This window comes from Tilletiaria anomala, assembly GCF_000711695.1.
Source record: "Tilletiaria anomala UBC 951 chromosome Unknown K437scaffold_30, whole genome shotgun sequence".
NCBI lineage: Eukaryota > Fungi > Basidiomycota > Exobasidiomycetes > Georgefischeriales > Tilletiariaceae > Tilletiaria > Tilletiaria anomala.
In genome coordinates this window covers 41,046-58,075 of record NW_013546992.1, presented here as the reverse complement: position 1 = coordinate 58,075, position 17,030 = coordinate 41,046, and the positions used below count along the sequence as shown (strand labels likewise).

Sequence of the window (17,030 nt, the reverse complement as noted above, 5' to 3'; positions counted from 1 at the left end):
TGACTGGAACGTGACAATGGCGGTGCTGGCGTGCGAGTTTCCCGGCCCCTATGTTGAGATTACCGGGCCAACTCCGAAGTTTGCGGGAGACCATTGCGTGTCTTCACTGGATTTCACCGCTCATGGGAACTTGGTGGTTGCAAATCTATGAGAAAGTATAGTATTCCGGGGGGATAGAGTCCAAAGAGCCCCGGAAACAATTTGAAACCGGGAAAATGCGCAGTGTCCTGGGATCTCGCCCAAGTGGCGCGCCACATCCAGGTGGCGCGTCATTGTCGCATTTCTGCCTTGGCCCTCTTTCTTCATCTCCGTCATCAACCATCCATCACCTCTCTCCCTCATCTATCTTCTTCGTCAGGACGAATCCCCAACTTCTGCTCGTCGTCCCATCGACGGCATCCCTGCACCTGCTTGCGCAACCTTTACCGCCCGGGCCAAGTCGATTCCGAGCACATTTGCACGGCCCTATCCTCGCCCCGGCCTCCTTGCTCTTCTGTGCTCCCTCGGCTAGTTCGGCACTCAGCACACCCTTCGCCCGGGACCCCGTCCCATTCGACCTAGGAGGGGCAGCGTTCGTAATTACAACGGCCGCCCCTGCGTACACCCAGGCGTCTTCGAAATCGGTTCAAAAGGGCGCGAGGCAAACAGTTTGCCCTGCCCTGCACAACCTCCTTCGCGAATCAGCTCTAGCCCGGCGCCGAGAGCAACCCATATCAGCCACCTGACCAAGGTCCGACGGATTTTCTTTTCTTCGACTGCCGGAAAGTACCACCCATACACCCAAAGATGCGCAGCGCGTTCGCCTTCCTCGCGGCCCTCCTCGCCGTTGGAGCCCCGTACGTTCTGTTGCTGTCGACGCTGGCCGTGTCCGGCGCCGAGGCGGCCGTGTCGCCGTTGCGTGCGCACCGAAAGGTCCTGCAAGCACGCCGACCCAGGCCAGAGCCGATCACATCCCTGGAAACGGGTCGCTATTCGCCCGTAACGCAGCCGAACGGCAAGTTTAACGCGCTCAGCTTCAACGACATTCAGCCTGCCGGCCTGGCGCTCGGCTTCAACCTCTCGCGCGTCGTGCAAAGTGCCATGAAGATGAGCCAGCACTCTTGGGAGTATGGTACCGTTGCGCAGATGCTACTCGAGGTGTACGACGCGCCGAGCAGCGTCTTTGGCAGCAACGCCAGCGCGTCCGCCTTTCCCTTTGGCAAGGTCCCGCGGGTGCCCATTTCGACGTCTCCGTCGCTGACTTACGGAAAGGAACACATCACCATCCCCTCCTCCACCTCCACCGAGCTCATACACGGCGACGGCAGCGCGGGCGACCCGGCGTCGCTGGGCGTTGCAGCGACCATGATTGGCATCATGGAGCCCAAGTACGCGAGTGCAGCGCAGCGCCAGCTCGACCACCTGCTGCGTGACGTCCCGCGCTGGCCCAACGGCGCCATCAGCCACCGCGAAGATAAAGCCGTTCTCTGGGCAGACTTCATGGCCATGGTCCCGCCATTCATCGCTTTCCAGGCCGTCGCACAGAACAACACAGAGCTCATGCAAACCGCCGTCGAGCAGATCGCGCTTTACCGCGATGTCCTGCGTACGTCACCAACCAGCGCTGGCGCCGGCGCCTGGCAGCATATCGTCGGCCCGGAGGTGAGCATCCGCCTTTCCCCTCTTGCTCTCAATTGCAGTCAATGAAACTGATTTGCTTCTTCGTTTTGCTACCTCAGGCGCAATCACTGGGGATATGGACGACAGGCAATGCTTGGGCCGCCGTTGGCATGGTCCGCGTGCTTGCAACTATGCAGAACTGGCCCGCGACGGCCGATTGGACCGCTCAGCAGAAACAGGTCCGGCAGTACATCTACGAGATCCTCGACTCCGCACAGCACTTTAGCGGCCTGGGCGACAGCACCAGCAGCATTAGTGGCAGTTCGGCCATCGGCCTCGACGCGTCCAATGGTCTGTTGCGCGGCTACCTCATCGGCGGCTACAAGGGCTCGTCTGACACGTCTGCAACGTGGCCGGGCGAGATCACCGGCACGGCAGGGCTCGTCGCGTCCATCTACCGCATCGCTATCCTTGACCCGCCCGGCGCTGCAAAGTATATCGCTATGGCTGACACGCTGCGCAACGCCGTCGCGGCCGCCGTTGACCCGCGCACAGGCATCGCCAAGCCCGCCATGTCGCCATACGCGTGGTGGGACCCGCAGCCGGCACCCAAGGGCAGCCCCGAGGGGCAGGCGATGGTCGCGATGATGGGCGCCGCATACCGCGAATGCATCACCGCTTCCGTCTGCAGCAACACTGCCACGTCTACCTCCGGCTCCAGCAGCTCGTGACCACACGACCATCTTCTGCCACAGCCAGATTGATGCGTCTATCACAGGATGCAATATTCCCTAATTGCTTCATGCTCATACCTTTGTTATATTATTCGTACACTTTCTTCAACAATCAATGTCCTCGTTTTCGTCATCGTGCAAACGCGAGTTGCAACAGCGATCACACACAGACCGCCTTGGCACCGCCGATTGGCTGTGGCGAACTGTCAACGCTTGCTCTATTGGATGTGCGGCGCAGTCCTTAAGTGTGCACAACGAACACAATTAGCTAAGCACATCAATATAGCACCTCGCAGCTTATCGTGCAACGTACCAAGAGAAGTCTTTGAACTCTGCCTGGTCTTGTGGTGACAGCACACTGTGCACGGGCGTCAACGTAGGCTTCTCCGATGTGAACTCCGTGTCGAACCAGCTCGTGTCTGCAGCGTTCTTAATTGTCGGTAGGAAAGGCGGCTGATTGCGCTTATGGAAGATGTCGTCCCAGTTGACGTCACGGAAGTATGGATGCGCTTTGATCTCCTCTGCGTCATTTGGCCCAGAGCCCAGACGCTTGTTCGGATCGCGTTGCAGCAGCTGATAGGTGAGAGGAAAGGGAGTCAATGCAAATCCCTCTTGACACATCAGTCGCAATCGCGCTCACCTGTGTCAGAAGAGGAACCGAGTACTGCGGCATCTGAAGAGGGAACAGAGGCTCGTCTTCGAGGATAGCGTCGAAAATCTCGTCCTCATCATCGCCTCGGAAAGGTGCTTGACCCAGAAGCATCTCATAAATCAGGATACCAAATGCCCACCAGTCAACAGCGCGGCCGTAACGTTGCTCAAGCAGAATCTGTAGATGAGCTCGTCAACCCATGATCGAACTACCGGAGGGCAAGGGCCTCAGACTCACTTCTGGCGCCATGAACTCGGGTGTGCCGCAGAAGGTACCTGTTGTGCATCCGTACCACATCTCTTCCTTGCAAAGACCATAGTCAGCAATCTTGATATGTCCGTCAAGTGTCAAGAGAATGTTGTCGAGTTTGAGATCTCTGTAGATGATGCCCTGTTTGTGGAAGTACTCTAGCGCAAGCAGGACCTCTGCCGCATAAAACTTCGCACGGCCGCGTGAGAACTGCTCGCGCTGGATGTGCAGCATCAGGTCACCACCGCTAACGTATTCCATGACAAAGTAGATGCGCGTCTCTGTCTGGAAGCACGAATGCAAGCCAATGAGGAAAGGATGTCTTTCACGGGCAGCCGCGAGGAACACGCGCTTTTCGGATTTGGTGCTGTTGACCAACCATCCGTCAGTCCACGAAGTCTCGAAGCATAACAAGCAGGTGCGTGGACTCACCTCTCGACCTCATCATTCTCGATAATGAACTCTTTCTTCAACACCTTGATGGCATACAAGCTGCCTGTGCGGATTTCCTCCGCAAGCATGACCTTTCCGAAATTACCCTTTCCGAGCACAGCAAGGAAGTTGAAGTCGTTGAGGCCAATGGACCGCTTTGGTGCTGCAGTCATGGCCGCTTGCTGCCGTCCGGCTGCAGGCACCATCTGACTGCCTTGTGAGAGATCCTGGCCCATCTTAACAGGGGCTTGCTGCTGCTGCTGTGGAGGCGGAATCATCTGTCCTTGCGGCAGGTACGGTTGCTGCTGTTGCTGTTGCGGTGCCATGGGTTGTTGTTGCTGCTGCATCGGTTGCGGGAGAATGGGGTGGCCATAACCAGGGCCACCCATTTGCGGTGGCATCTCCTGAGACTGAGGTGTTCCATACTGACCAGGTAGCGGCTGCTGCTGCTGGATCCGAGTGCTGCTACTGCTGGAGCTACTAGCGTACTGCTGGTGCATCGAAGGCTGCGAAGCGAACGAGTGCTGCGAAGGCGAAGGAGATGGCCGACGCGTCTCCTGAACGCTAGACGGCAGAGATACTTGCGGCTGGCTTGGCAGAGGTCTCGGCGGACCAGCTACGCCATCCGGACGGGCATAGGGATCGAATTGAGATGATCCTGGCATGCGTCCGCCTTGTGACGGCGGCATCTGCTGCTGTTGTGGTGGTATCTGCTGACCATACTGGTTGCCCAGGCTCATCTGTGCTGCCTGGTTCTCGATGCCCTGCATCTGAGAATCATGTTGCCCAAATTGCCCTTGTCCTGGAGCGCCAGGCGGTGGTACGCCAAATGCACCAGGAGGCTGCTGGCCATGAGAGTGTGTTGGCGCCTGCGCCTGCAGCTGCTCGCGCTGTTCGCGCTGCTGCTGTGCCGTCTTTTTCATGCGGTTGATCGAGTCGATGTCCTGCAGCAACTGGTTTGCCACCTCCATCGACATCTGACACAGATCAGGGACCAAGTGCGCGCAGTCGGTGTGGCACGTGACGTCACACTCGGAACACTTTCTGGCGTTCTTGCGACCGAGCGGCAGAATGTAGCCACAGTGGCAACACCAGTTGGCGCTGATGTTGGTGATCGGCTCGAAACGGTGCGGGATGCGGTGGTTGAGCTTCTTTTCATCGCGCTCCGACTCCGCGTTGCTCTTGGAGATACACTTGGTGAAGACCTTGATCGCGCACTTTTTGTGACACGCATATCGGCAATCTTCGCACTGACTACCCTGGGCGTTGAGGAGGAACTCTCCGCAAAGAGCGCAACGGATGATCGAATAGAACTGCGTGTTGACAAATTTGTGCCCACTGATCTCTGTCACATCCTCCTTGCGCTTGCGGACGGCACCTTGGCGGCCGAGTCGAGCGTCGTACGGCATTTTACGCACGTTTTGCTTGATGAAGTTGACGCGCAGCTGGATTGCACCCGCAGGCTCGACGGCGAACCAGGCCTCAACGCCGTCGCCGATGGGCCCATTGGGAACTGGCTGTCCAGCCGGATCCTGCAGAGCCGGCATAGGCGTGCTTCCCGGGACGGTGTGATCAGCCGGCACCCAGCCGGGTGGCGCACCAGGCATGCCGCCCATCGCAGCGTGCTGCGGAGCGCCGGTCGCATCAGGGACTTGGCCAAACTTTTTCTTTCGCAATTCGTCGACAATGTCGCTGATACGGATCCACACCATGCCGACCGGCACGGCTGGGTTGCCACTGACGCGATCGTAAATCGTCACTTCCATCTCATTGGCATTGTCGACAGCAATCTCGAAATCCTCTTGCCATCGATCCGTCCTGCTCGGGTGTGTCTTGGCGCGCGGCGTGTCTTCCACCTTGACAACGACGGTAGATTCTCTCGTTGCGCGCGAGCCGCGGATGGGAGCATGATCAATATCGCGCGCACCGCGCAGGGAGATCTGCAGTGTGCCCGTCAAAGGCTTGCGCAAATTCTCTCTACGATTCGCGGCGGAGCCGCCGGGAGCGCTCTCGTCGTCATCCTCGTCATCCATGATGTGCAGTTGCTTGTACTTCTTGAGAGATTTTTGCAGCAGGCCAATCTTGCTGTTGCTTTCCATGCGCTTACTTTCCGCATCCGCTTTGGACTTGCGATCGCCTTCGGCTTGGTACAACTTGGCCATTTTGTCGACTGCATTCTCGTACTGCTTCTCAGTCTGCAGTTTGAATTCGAGGATTTGCAGCATGCGGCTGATTTTTGCGGTGGTCAAAGGTGTGTCATATTTGATAAGGTCTACATGTCAACCAAAAGCAGGCAGAAGGATCAGAAATGTTTTGGCGGGCCCTCCGTGAATCTGCACGCATGCACTCACCTAAGTTAGTGTAGTTTTTCTTTCCGTAGGTCGTTCCCGCGCGACCAACAGGCATGCCCTGGTTGCGCTGTCCCAGACCATCTGGCTGCTGCCCATAGGTACCCATCTGCCGCATACCCGTAGGGTTGGCATTGGCGTAGCCACCATAGATACCAGGCGGAGGCTGCTGCCCGCCATAGCCCGTCTGCTGGTGCCCGCCCGCACCGACACCACCCATCACTTCAGGGGATTGCGCACGAGTGCCTTGAGCGCCGCCCAAGCCGAAGGTCTCGCGGTTGCCGGAAGGCAGTGGCGGAGGCGGTAGCGTCTTGCTGCCAAGATCGGATGCGCTACCGCAGCCCAGGCCCGTGTGATGGCGCCTGGGGCCGTCGAAGCTGGCGGAGGAACTGTTCGACGTGTAGCTGGCGGACGAATCACCTGGATAGCTTCCGGCCATGCCGCCGGCACCGCCGCCGCTGCAGCTGCTGCCTCCGCTCGTCGTCATTGCGCCATCGTACACTGGTTGATTGGTGATGGTGAAGCTGTGCACACCGGGGCTGGAGCTGGTGTTGGCGGAGGCACGCTGTGCCTGCTGCTGCTTGTTGTGTAGCTGCATCAACGAGTCTTCGTAGTAAGCGATGCGCTTCTGCGACTCTCGGATGCCCGACTCGGCTCGGCGCACGACATCAGCGTTGGCAGTGGCCCGTCGAAATTGCTGGTACCCCTCCATGGTGCGCCGCTCCGTCTGGATGCGCGCCATGATGTCGGCGATCTTGGCTTGTGTGTCCTGTAAAGAGTGCGGTTAAGTGTGGATCAGCACATGTCGAATATGGACGCTGGCAGCCCTTTGAGCTAGCCTACCCACCGCCATGGTGCCTGTCTAATCTCCGGTCCCGCACTGGATATTTATGATAGGTTTTCTTCGTACTCAACCAGACGGCGTAACACAGCAGCAAGCTAAACTCTCGGGAGAAGAGGAGCTGTGGCTGGGCCGTCTGCACGGAGGGGCGACCGATGTCGGAATAATCGCCCGCAGCCTTTGACGAGCTGCCGGGCAGGGGTCGAGCACCACGACGCAGGAGATGATCAATCGATCAAGAGCGAGCCGGTAGTGACGGCGTGCACTCCTTGCGTGTGTGTGGATGCTGACGAATGTTGAGGAAACTTTGTGTTTGATACAAGCCCCTAGCAACAAGGGAAAGGCAAGTGGTATGGGGGGGGTCGTAGGGAGGATGGAATGGATGGAGGTCGTTGCGGGCGCGCGCGCGTCCCGAGAGTGTCCCTCCGAGCGCGCACGGTCACAGTCAACTCAGTCGCGCTTTCTTCGCTGGCGCTTACACAACACAGCTACGTCAGGTCACCTCCAATGCCAACACAAGGTATCTGCTCTGGCGAGGATGGAGGCTTTAGAGAGTCGACAAGGATGCCCGCGAGCACAGCCATCGGCGCCTTCGGTCAGCTGGTCATACAGAAAGTGAAATATTCGATGCTCTCTGAGCTTGACCGACCCGATGCGAATTGAAGGGGGCGAGGATCGATCATGGCTGCCGTCCTCGGACCACCCTTTTCTATCACCGTGTGGCGGGCGCAGCGCCGAACACCGCTCGCAGCTCGCAACCCACTGACCGCTTCCTGATTCCCCTTTTCATTACACCGTCACTGCCCTTCACCTCTTGTATGCTACATCAAGATCCGTTTGTCAAGCCGCCCACTTTGCCGTGCCATGAAATACGGGGCTGTAGGGAACTCTGCCATTAGAAGCATGCCCACCTTGGAGATCAAGAGTCGGCGCTCGACCCTTTCCCTGCGCGCTGCATTGGACGTGATTGCCGTGCCTTCTTGCAATCGTGATGAAAACGAGCGAGGATCGTATGCACAGGATGACGCAGGCCCAACCATGACGTCGACCCTCCCAACACTCCTGACTTTGCGCATTTCCTGCTTGCCTCCCGTGACGCAGCAGCTCGCCAAGCGCAAGAGCGGCGCCACAGGTAGCAATGGGACTAGTAAAGGCAGGCCGGGTACCTGCATGCGAGGCAAATATGATGGTGGCGATGGCGACGATGCAGATGACCTTGCTGAGCAACTCTACCCGTACGCGAATTATGGAGCGCTCTCTTCAGCCCAATTGCAGACGAGTGCGCTAGCAGCGCTGATCCTGAAGTTCTTCCGCGAGGTCCGCACGTTTCCCTCTCTCACCCTCTAAACCGCATTCAGTCATGGGTTCTCTGACATACTTATCGGGTACTCGGTTTGCCATGCTACTCGCACACATCGCAGAATAACAAAGCGCTCAACCTTGGCGCCGTGCAGCCGGCCACCTTTCAAAACTGCCGTGGCCTGTCGAAGGGGTTCCAGCTTGCTCTCATGAACGATCGCTGTCACTTATCCTGTCAGTCTAACAGGCTATATGCGCTCCTTACACCTGGCTGAACGACCATTTCTGCTTCCGCTTCCCAATAGTTCTCCTCCATCCAGCAACCGTCCCCAGAACCGCATCGCCTTTTGCTGCCCAACTACAAGCGTCTACACAAACACAAGCCCTGCAGATACGCCTCTCCTTCACCTTTCACGACCGCCTGAAGCGCAATGCCAATCCAAGCACGGCAGGAAGTGTGACAGCCGCGTTGCTGGCGTGCTCCGACCGCGTGTACCCCGTCGTCGAGCGCCTCGTCGCGCGGGCTCTCCCTCGAATCGTCAAACAGGGCATCTGGACCAGCGAGTTGCTCGCCGGTCGACTTAACACGCAGTATATGCAGGTGCGTGTGTGCCAGCACCCCTGTGCGAATGCCATATCCAACACTCACCCTCATCTTCCCGTTATCGTGCCCCCACAGAGGGCGGCGGAAGTTGCAAAAGGCATCGAAAGCATCGCAACGACCTTAAGCGAAATCAAACACCTGCTGCCATCTACGAGCAGCAAGCACAATGAACGCATTGTGGCGCTACTGAATAAGCGCCGAGTCCATGATTCACTTGCATGGTTAGATGTGAAACAGTATCCTCCTTCTCACTTTACCGTGCGTTGCTCCTCTATCCTTTGCCTTCTCCAAAATTACCCGTTGCTCTGCATCCAGCGCACTAAACGCTCTCCATACCCACTCGGCGGCTGATACCAATCCTCCGTTAGCAGAAGAACAATCCGTTAACCCTTGGCATGTTCAGTGTGTCCGCGTGTAGTGAAGAGGACGTCGACAAGCCCGGCAACGACAGCAGCGCACAGGACGAGCTAGTACAGCAGCATGACGAAGATGATGACGACGAATGCTTCGAGGACAGCTTGGCCGAACGCCTTGTCGTGCAGGAGATGCTTGACGACTTGTCGTGCTCGAGTGAGAGTGAAATTGACGTGGTAGAAGAGGACGAAGATGAGGATGCGCGCCTCCACGAGGTACCGGCCGATACGATGGAGCCAGTCGAATTTCCGCTCACATCGAGGTACAGTGGATACGAGAACGTCGAGAAGGTTCAAGATGTCAAGCTGGACGGAGAGGACTACGGACACCAGGACGAAATTGTCGCCGACAGCGACAACGTTTCACGTTCATCAGCAGCACAGGGCACATGCACTGTTCCGATGTATCCACTGTCGCCATCACCGAGCCCACTCAACCCCGCCTCAGACGTATTGCAAATCCACATGGACAGCGAATTCGAGCTAGCCTCCTACACTGGATCTGCATCAGAGGCAAGTTCTGACGAGGAATTCTGCACGGGTGCGTACCTAGTGCATTAGCTATGCGTGCAAACTCCTGCGCCAAAGTGTCATTTCGCAACTGCGAGCCCATTCAATCATGCCACTTGCGAAGACGTGCGCAACGACAGACTTTGATCCGCGTCACATTTGAAAAATAAGCGTGGATGCTATGTACATAGTTGTATCTGCCACCTACCGAATCGAATGAGGTCAGATTAGCTACAGAACAGGAGGGAATTGAGGGCTCGAGACAGCTGTCTAAGCAACAAACGCGGCGACGCTACCAGTGGAACGCAGCATCGACTCTTCGCCGCTCGAAGCTGGCTGCAGGGAAGAAGCCCAGTCGCCATTGATGTGCAGCTCTCGCCGGTCTGGCGACGGACTACTGCCAGAGGATCGATGCCGAGCGCCCAATGGCCGAATCAGGCTGGTGTCTAGATCCCCGTATCCACTCCAAACCCCACCAGGCTTCATCCTGCTCCATGCCTCCATTGTCCGTTATCCATTTTCAGTTGTTCATTGGTCCGTTCGTAATTGCATATTGCATGATCAATACTTCAAAGGGCTTTTAGTTTCCACAGCTTTTGCATTCTCTCTCAAGGCTCATTGCATGACGACACCACGCTTTGTGTGGGGGATTGCTGAAATGCCAGACCAACCCAGCTAGTCCCAGATCATTCACCAGTCTCAGGCTCTTGCTACTGATAACTCAGCGCCCCACCGGCCATCAGCCAGGGCAATATGCATCAGCGCGCATCAGCCTGGTCATTGTGCATTGTGCACTGTGCATGTGGCGGAATGTCTGACTTTGTGCCAACCCGTATAGCTGTATCCGACCTGCTGAGTGCGCCGATTGTTGATTGGTCACTCGAGTCTCGCATATGTACGATATGGACATAACAGCTCGGGGAGGAGAGACGGAACTCGGAATATTGGAGCTCAGCCATGGAGCTTGCGCGTGACGCGCCATGGCTGATCTCCGATGACGGATCGCTCGGCACTCGCAAAATCCGTACTTCGTTCGCTCCGCGTCGCAAAAAGACGGGAAATAGCATGGAGCCGTGCGGTATGTACATGTGTATTATATACGTACGCATGTGGAATCCGGTGGGGCTTGAACTGGGAAAGCCTGGAGGACATGCAAGGCGTGCTGTTTTTAAAGGTAGCCACCAGAGCCTGGCTGACGGCCGTGTGCAAAAGCCCGATACAATATACTCATTGACATGCGCGTAGTAAGTAATATGGGGTATACGGCCACCGAAGACCAAATTCCCACGCAATAGGTGTACCCGAAGTGGCTGCAGCTTGCCAGTCTCCTTTCGAATTTCGAGGACTGCTCGGTTCAATTCCTCCTAAAATGATTGGAGGACAAAGTTCGACAGCTGTATCACCCAGTGCGACTCCTACGGGGGAAAAGCATAAAAAAGGGGGGAAACCTCGCGCAACACGGCTAAACTCATTTCACACAAGCGATCTTGCGCCCATTGCATGCTGAGAGAACGCCACAACCTGGCACGGATCTGAGCAACCGCGCGTGTTAGCGAGACAATGTGGCCATCTGCCATTGGCAATTCGCGCGGGAATCCCTTCACAATCGCGCACATGCCAAGCAGGCCGAAGTACCAACGATATGCCGAGAGCAGATGGGTTTGCATGCATATGGAGTATTGACTGATATATGCGGAGGCGGTAGACGACGAACACTGAGAATGCGCTTTTGAATTTGACCAATCTTTTTGACGGCTGTTGGCCTGCTCAAGTCTTCGGAGACCTGCGCTGGCGGGCTCTCGCTTTTGACCGGTCCTTGAAATAAATAGCCTGCAGGCGGCAGGTCTGCACTCTTTATTGTCAGGTTAGCTGCTCCATACACGCTTACACTTTCTGGTGACTGGGATTCTACACCTTGGCCGCATGTGTGTTACGGCCGATACCTCCTTTGCCCTTGGTCAAGGCAGCTGCTTGTACAACCCTGGAGCCCCTTCTGCCCATTTTCCGTGGCCTATGGGTCGTGGGAGCCCTGAAAAGCTTGTTGCAGCGCAAAGGTCGCGTCGCGAGTTGCAGTACTGTTGCAGAGCATCTTATTTCTTCCTTTGATTGCCGCTTGCGCCTTAGCGGAATGTATTCTGACACGCTTGGCGAATGTGAGGAACTCGGGAATGTGAATGTGGCCGGTCAGCGGACCAGTCGATCACAGGTTAGAGGGGCGAACAGACGGAAGAAAAGCGGGGAAGGCCAAAGGGTATGATCGGATGCAATGTATGATACAAAGGGTGAACAGAAACGAAGAATATAAAGCCCAACCTCAGGTGCTGAGCCACCAACATTGCACCAACAGGTGCTATGCAGTTAGCGTAGAGTGCCAGCAGTCAGTCGACCATCTCGTGCGGTATTAAAGGACGAATCAGCCGCCATATCGACAGCTGCAACATTGAAAAAGTCAAAAGAGGGATCCATGATTCAGTAGTAATGCCGCAATGGGCCGAAGGAAGAAGGCCCGCATATTGGAAGGCGCGCCAGGAAGACACAAAAGGGTGTCACCGTTTGGAGTTTGCACACATAACGAAGGCCCAGGGCCACATGGTGTTCGCTGAAGTGTTCACCGAACTTTAAAATGCAATCAATGGTTAAAATGAAGTTGCTACGATGCCGTGATCGCGCATGGCAAGGTACTGGCAGACGGCTGGAGTTGCCCATTGGATGTCGGCTGTCGGAAGACCGAGAGAGATGTCCGACCCGCACTAGAGTTCCGCCTGCTCTCGCTCGGCTCGGAGAATTTTGTTCTATTGAGCCACTTCAACTTGCCCGCTCCGTTACGGACATTTTATCCAACAGAAGTGGCACTGTGGATCCGCTCAAGAGTTGTTAGTTCGATATTTCAGAGGTTCAGGTTTCAGATTTCGGATTTCAGACCTTGTTGCAAGCTCCAGAATAGGAGAAATATTGGACACTTCACGAGAATCCTTCGCGCAAGTTGCGGTGGTCTTTGTTCGATAGCGTAATGCTTTGCGATCGCAGAGAGCCCTCTCCGCCTCATCTCGAGATTTCCCTTAAGACAAGCCGAAACAGCCCCTGATCTCATTCATGTTCTCATCCGAAACCTCCTTTGATATGTAGCGGTCGCCTCTCCAATCTCCACTGATTTCTTAAAAACAAACCCAACCACAAAATGCCCCACTTCCCCTATCCATACACGGTAAATTCGACAATGTGAACGATCTATTAGAGTGCGTTTTCTCCATTCTTCGTTCTGTACAAATCCGGCTGGAATCCTTGAACTAGGGAAAATGGGGACGCGTGTACATACATGCTCGGAGTGCTAGAGTACGTTAGGATGAGTACTGTATGCAATTATGCTCGCAGAATCACCGTACCTACATGTACACGACTCCCATCCACCCAAGAGATGGCGCTATGTAGCGCTATGGACACGATGCGTGTGGGGGTCAAAGCCTGTGCGATGTACATATGCGTGTCATTTGTGCATGTGTGAATGCGTCGCTGCTAGACCAAACGCTACAGGGATAGAGTGTACATGTAGATCCAATAGATTGACGATGCCATGCGAACACATTGGTGCCGCCGGGGATGGTTCTATTGTGGTACATAGCTACATACTTGTACGTACCACATCGCTGCATGCATATGTACCTACAGAAGGTGTGCAACAGCGTCTGGAGACATCTCCACAAGTCAAAGCTGTACAGTCCGGCGGGCGTGGGCCTGCGCCGTGCCTGGGCTGGCAGAGGCGTCTACGTGCAACCCTGCATTCACTGCATGACGCACAACACACGCTGAACCATGTCAGGCTGTGACCGTCACTGCCATGACCGCCGTGGCGAGGGATGGCGCGGCATGGCCTCCTCTCATTTCTTGGGCCTCCCTGGCATAGCGAATGACCACTCTTACCCAGCGCTGTGGGACTCATCTTGGCAGTAGATTCACTAGAAGAATCTGGACTCGGCGAGAGGAGTAACAGCGGTGGAGCTCCATGTGGTTCGAGTGTATCAAGAGCAAGGTGGCCTGATGACAGATGGCCGATGACTACTTATGGGTGGCTCTTCCTCCTACTTCCCTTCTGCGTGAACCGGCCATCCATACTAGCTTGCGCATCCATAATCCAGCTTCGTGGTGATCAACTCTGCCAAAAACCATACACGCCCTTAGCAAATTGATCTGTCTGGGAGTTAACCGGTAAGGTCTAACCAGGCCATATTCGCTGAGGATTAAAGCGAACTGTACGGTTGCTGCCTGATGGAAATATCTTGCCTACGCAATTACTTGGCAAACTTTTGAAACCTCAAACCCGTCACTCCACACCGTCGACCTGCACTGCAAGGTGGACGTTAGGCAATCGCTACGATGGAGTCTCAATCTAGCACTCACCATGATCAAGAAGAGGCTTCGACGGCCACGTCACCTCCAACGGCGGCTATCACGCGCAAGCGGCAGTTTTCACTAATCGACAGCCCAAGTCGGACGGACGCAGAAGCAAGTTTGAGGAAAAGAATCACACAGTCACGATCACGGTCACGGTCACCATCGGCGTCGCTGACTACCTCCGAATTTGATGTGCGTCTTCAAGACATGCAAGGCTGCTCGGCATCGACACCCCCTTCTCCCGCGGCTACCTCGCTGGTTGCCGCTCACAAACTGGTGACTCATACATCTGTGACAGTCTCGATCGAAGGGTGCTGTCAAGAGTCATCGCCTACGCCGAGGCTTTCTCACGGGCGCAGTGGCAATGATAATGGCGTACTGTATGCAGAGTACAGCAGAGCTGCAGCCGCACGGATGCCTCGCTCTGTAAGCTTGCCGCCTCGGCTTTCGCATTCAAGCCGCCATTCGCCTGCGCTTGATTCTACCCCGAAGGGTGCGACTACAATTGCGGCCAATGGCGTGCGCTCTGAGATGATGCATGGCGTCAAGTTAGCTACATCGTACAGCGCGCCAGTGACAGCCGGAATGAAGCGTACGCTTCACTATCACGAGCAGCAGCGAAGGCTTCAAAAGGGAAAAGGGAGAGCACCAGGCGTACGAGAACAGGCTCGAGGGCGAGGCCAGTACGTGTATCCGATTCAACTGCCGCCGGTTTCGACCAAGTCTGTCGAGGGTCTGGACCTCAAGATGGCCCTGCAGCTGCCACAGACACGGCACCACATCATCTTTGACCACAATCTCGCATTCAACCTCACGCCGCACGGTGAACGCGGACAAGCGTGGGAAACGGCATCAGAGCGCTACTGGGCGGCGGTAAGACGGGAGATCGAGCTTGGCTGTGTTTGCTCAGTGTATCAGGACGGCGTCCTGTTGCCGTGCACTTGCCCGGCGGCGCCCAGTGCAAAGCAATCTGGCACTTCACAGCCACCGCCGCGCTTGCCGTTGCTGCTTGCGCAGCTGCGCGAGCTCTGCGTCCAAGCGATTCTCCATCACCAGACGAGCGACTTACTGCGACCGATAAGTCGCAGCCGCGCAGGCTCAAGCGTGGGCAAATCCTTTCCAAGCGCCATGCAGACTGGTCGCACATCTCCCCTCGATATCCTTTCATCTCATGCCGGCACGTACGCCGATCCGCATGCGCATGCAATCACAGACATGTTCGATCTAGATTTGAGCGTCTTCTCCAGCGAAGACGACGATATGACGAGCACACTGGGCTCGGCGGCCATCTCACGGCGTTTTGAGAGCGTTTTGCGCGTACTGCAGCTGCATTGCGTGCCTGAGCGCGAGGAGGACATTGTCGATGTACTCGAAGACGGCATTTGGGAGCACGACATTGTCGAAGGTCTTCGTGTCCTCTTTGAGTTACTCGAGCTGATGCGGCTGGTGAGCGCTGCTGCATTCACTTCCCACGGCGAAAGGACTGCTGATCAAAAATTGCACGCTTCAGGACACGACAAATGTTTACGTCTCGCGCAATGCACCATTCTTGCGAGAGGTAGCGGCTGCGCGTGAGCGCGTCTACTTTACCGACCAGATCATTTCCGGCCGTTTCCCGATTACGCGCACTATTTCCTGGCACAGTAGATCGCTTGCCAAAGTGGAAGGCTCGTGTGCTTCCGCACCCCTTGCACTGCAGCACACATTGACGCGCACATTCATTGCCGGCTTAGTGGAGCTCATCGTCCAATCTTTGCAAGACGGCGCTATCAGACCGACCGGCGCACCGACCCTGCTGCATGTGCACGCTTCGCGACGAGTGCTGCCAGAAGTCTTTCTGCACGATCAAGTGCGCCTGCTGGGATTCTGCGAGGAGCTGACAGACATTGCCATCGTCCACGTCTTGCTACTACTCTTTCGTCACCTGGCATCCACGGGCGATCTGTGCAACGGAACCGCCTCTCGCATCGACGAGCGTGAGCTGTCAGCACGCATACATTCGCGCCAAAATCAACTCAAGCTCCTCTGCCTGGAGACGCTGCAGCGCGCGAATCGGCAGCACGCCACGGACTGCCACTCGGGCCGTGCGCCACTGCCCAAAATGGCGGACGCGACGTGGCGCCACGAGGTGCAGGGCCTGGCGCTCACCATGAGCAGGGAGGCCGTGCTTCTGCGGAAAGAAGTCGTCGAAGGAGGTCTGCCGAAGGCCCCTGTCGAGCTTTCTGCGGCCATGGAGTCTTTGATCCGCTCCTGGGTCCATCACAACGTGGGCAACACATCGCATCTGCTGCGCATGTGTGTGCAAAAAGTACAGGACTGCGTCGTCGCTGCACTCGATGCCCCCGTGTCCATGTACGTCGCGCAGCACTTTACGCAAGCAAGCGGGCTGGATTTTAATGCAAGTCCCATCACCACTGCTCCGGGCTTCACGGGGGAACCCAAGGCATGCAGCAACAATTTCTCGGTTTCTGCGCTCTGCAAACGCGACAAGGTCGAGGACCATGCCCACGCAGACACGTGCATCGCTCGACACCTCTACCTTGACACAGTGACACCCTTGCAGCTGCTGCAGCTACCAGCAGACTGGCATGCCGGGCTGGCCCGCGCCGCGCTCACCGCGCTGGCACCGCAGGTGGAGCATTTCGCCGCCAGCCTCGCCCGCTTTGCGCTGTTGCACCTGGAGGTTTACGGCGTGCTCTACGCGTTCCTCGCCAGGCGTGACGCACACCTGTTCGGTTCAGCGTGAGGATATGGTATTGATAGAATGCATTGCTTCATCGTTGCCTGCTTCATCACTGAGCTTGCCTTCCAAATGCAGTATGTGGTCCGGTGGACGTGTTCGAGGGGCATGGCGAAGCGAGCATCGCAGTTCCTCCGTCACTCACTCAGCATGTTGTAGTAGTTGTAAAAAAATATCATCGCAGCAGCCAACAGCTGTTCAAGCAGACTTAGCGGACACG

General features: G+C 56.4%; 4 protein-coding genes across 4 annotated transcripts; 3 read left to right on the top strand and 1 right to left on the bottom strand.

Moving 5' to 3' along the window:
* The first annotated feature begins 440 nt into the window (after positions 1-440).
* Positions 441-2,480, top strand: K437DRAFT_99626 (uncharacterized protein). Its single transcript, XM_013388368.1, has 2 exons — positions 441-1,641; positions 1,719-2,480. Exons 1-2 carry the CDS (start codon positions 787-789, stop codon positions 2,328-2,330), a joined length of 1,467 nt encoding a protein of 488 aa, XP_013243822.1. The 5' UTR covers positions 441-786; the 3' UTR covers positions 2,331-2,480.
* K437DRAFT_99551 (uncharacterized protein) lies at positions 2,447-7,002 on the bottom strand. Its single transcript, XM_013388367.1, has 7 exons — positions 6,862-7,002; positions 6,018-6,783; positions 3,667-5,938; positions 3,223-3,601; positions 2,974-3,162; positions 2,647-2,906; positions 2,447-2,573 (listed from the first exon to the last, which is right to left on the bottom strand). The coding sequence occupies exons 1-7, from the start codon at positions 6,865-6,867 to the stop codon at positions 2,552-2,554; spliced, it is 3,894 nt and encodes a 1,297-aa protein (XP_013243821.1). The 5' UTR covers positions 6,868-7,002; the 3' UTR covers positions 2,447-2,551.
* Positions 7,003-8,762: 1,760 nt separating this feature from the next.
* On the top strand, positions 8,763-9,841 carry K437DRAFT_99548 (uncharacterized protein). The gene has a single exon (XM_013388366.1). The coding sequence runs from the start codon at positions 9,154-9,156 to the stop codon at positions 9,730-9,732; it is 579 nt and encodes a 192-aa protein (XP_013243820.1). The 5' UTR covers positions 8,763-9,153; the 3' UTR covers positions 9,733-9,841.
* Positions 9,842-14,052: 4,211 nt separating this feature from the next.
* K437DRAFT_267873 (uncharacterized protein) lies at positions 14,053-16,816 on the top strand (the record flags this gene model as incomplete). Its single annotated transcript, XM_013388365.1, has 2 exons — positions 14,053-15,516; positions 15,581-16,816. The coding sequence occupies 2 exons, from the start codon at positions 14,053-14,055 to the stop codon at positions 16,814-16,816; spliced, it is 2,700 nt and encodes an 899-aa protein (XP_013243819.1).
* Between the last annotated feature and the right edge of the window lie 214 nt (positions 16,817-17,030).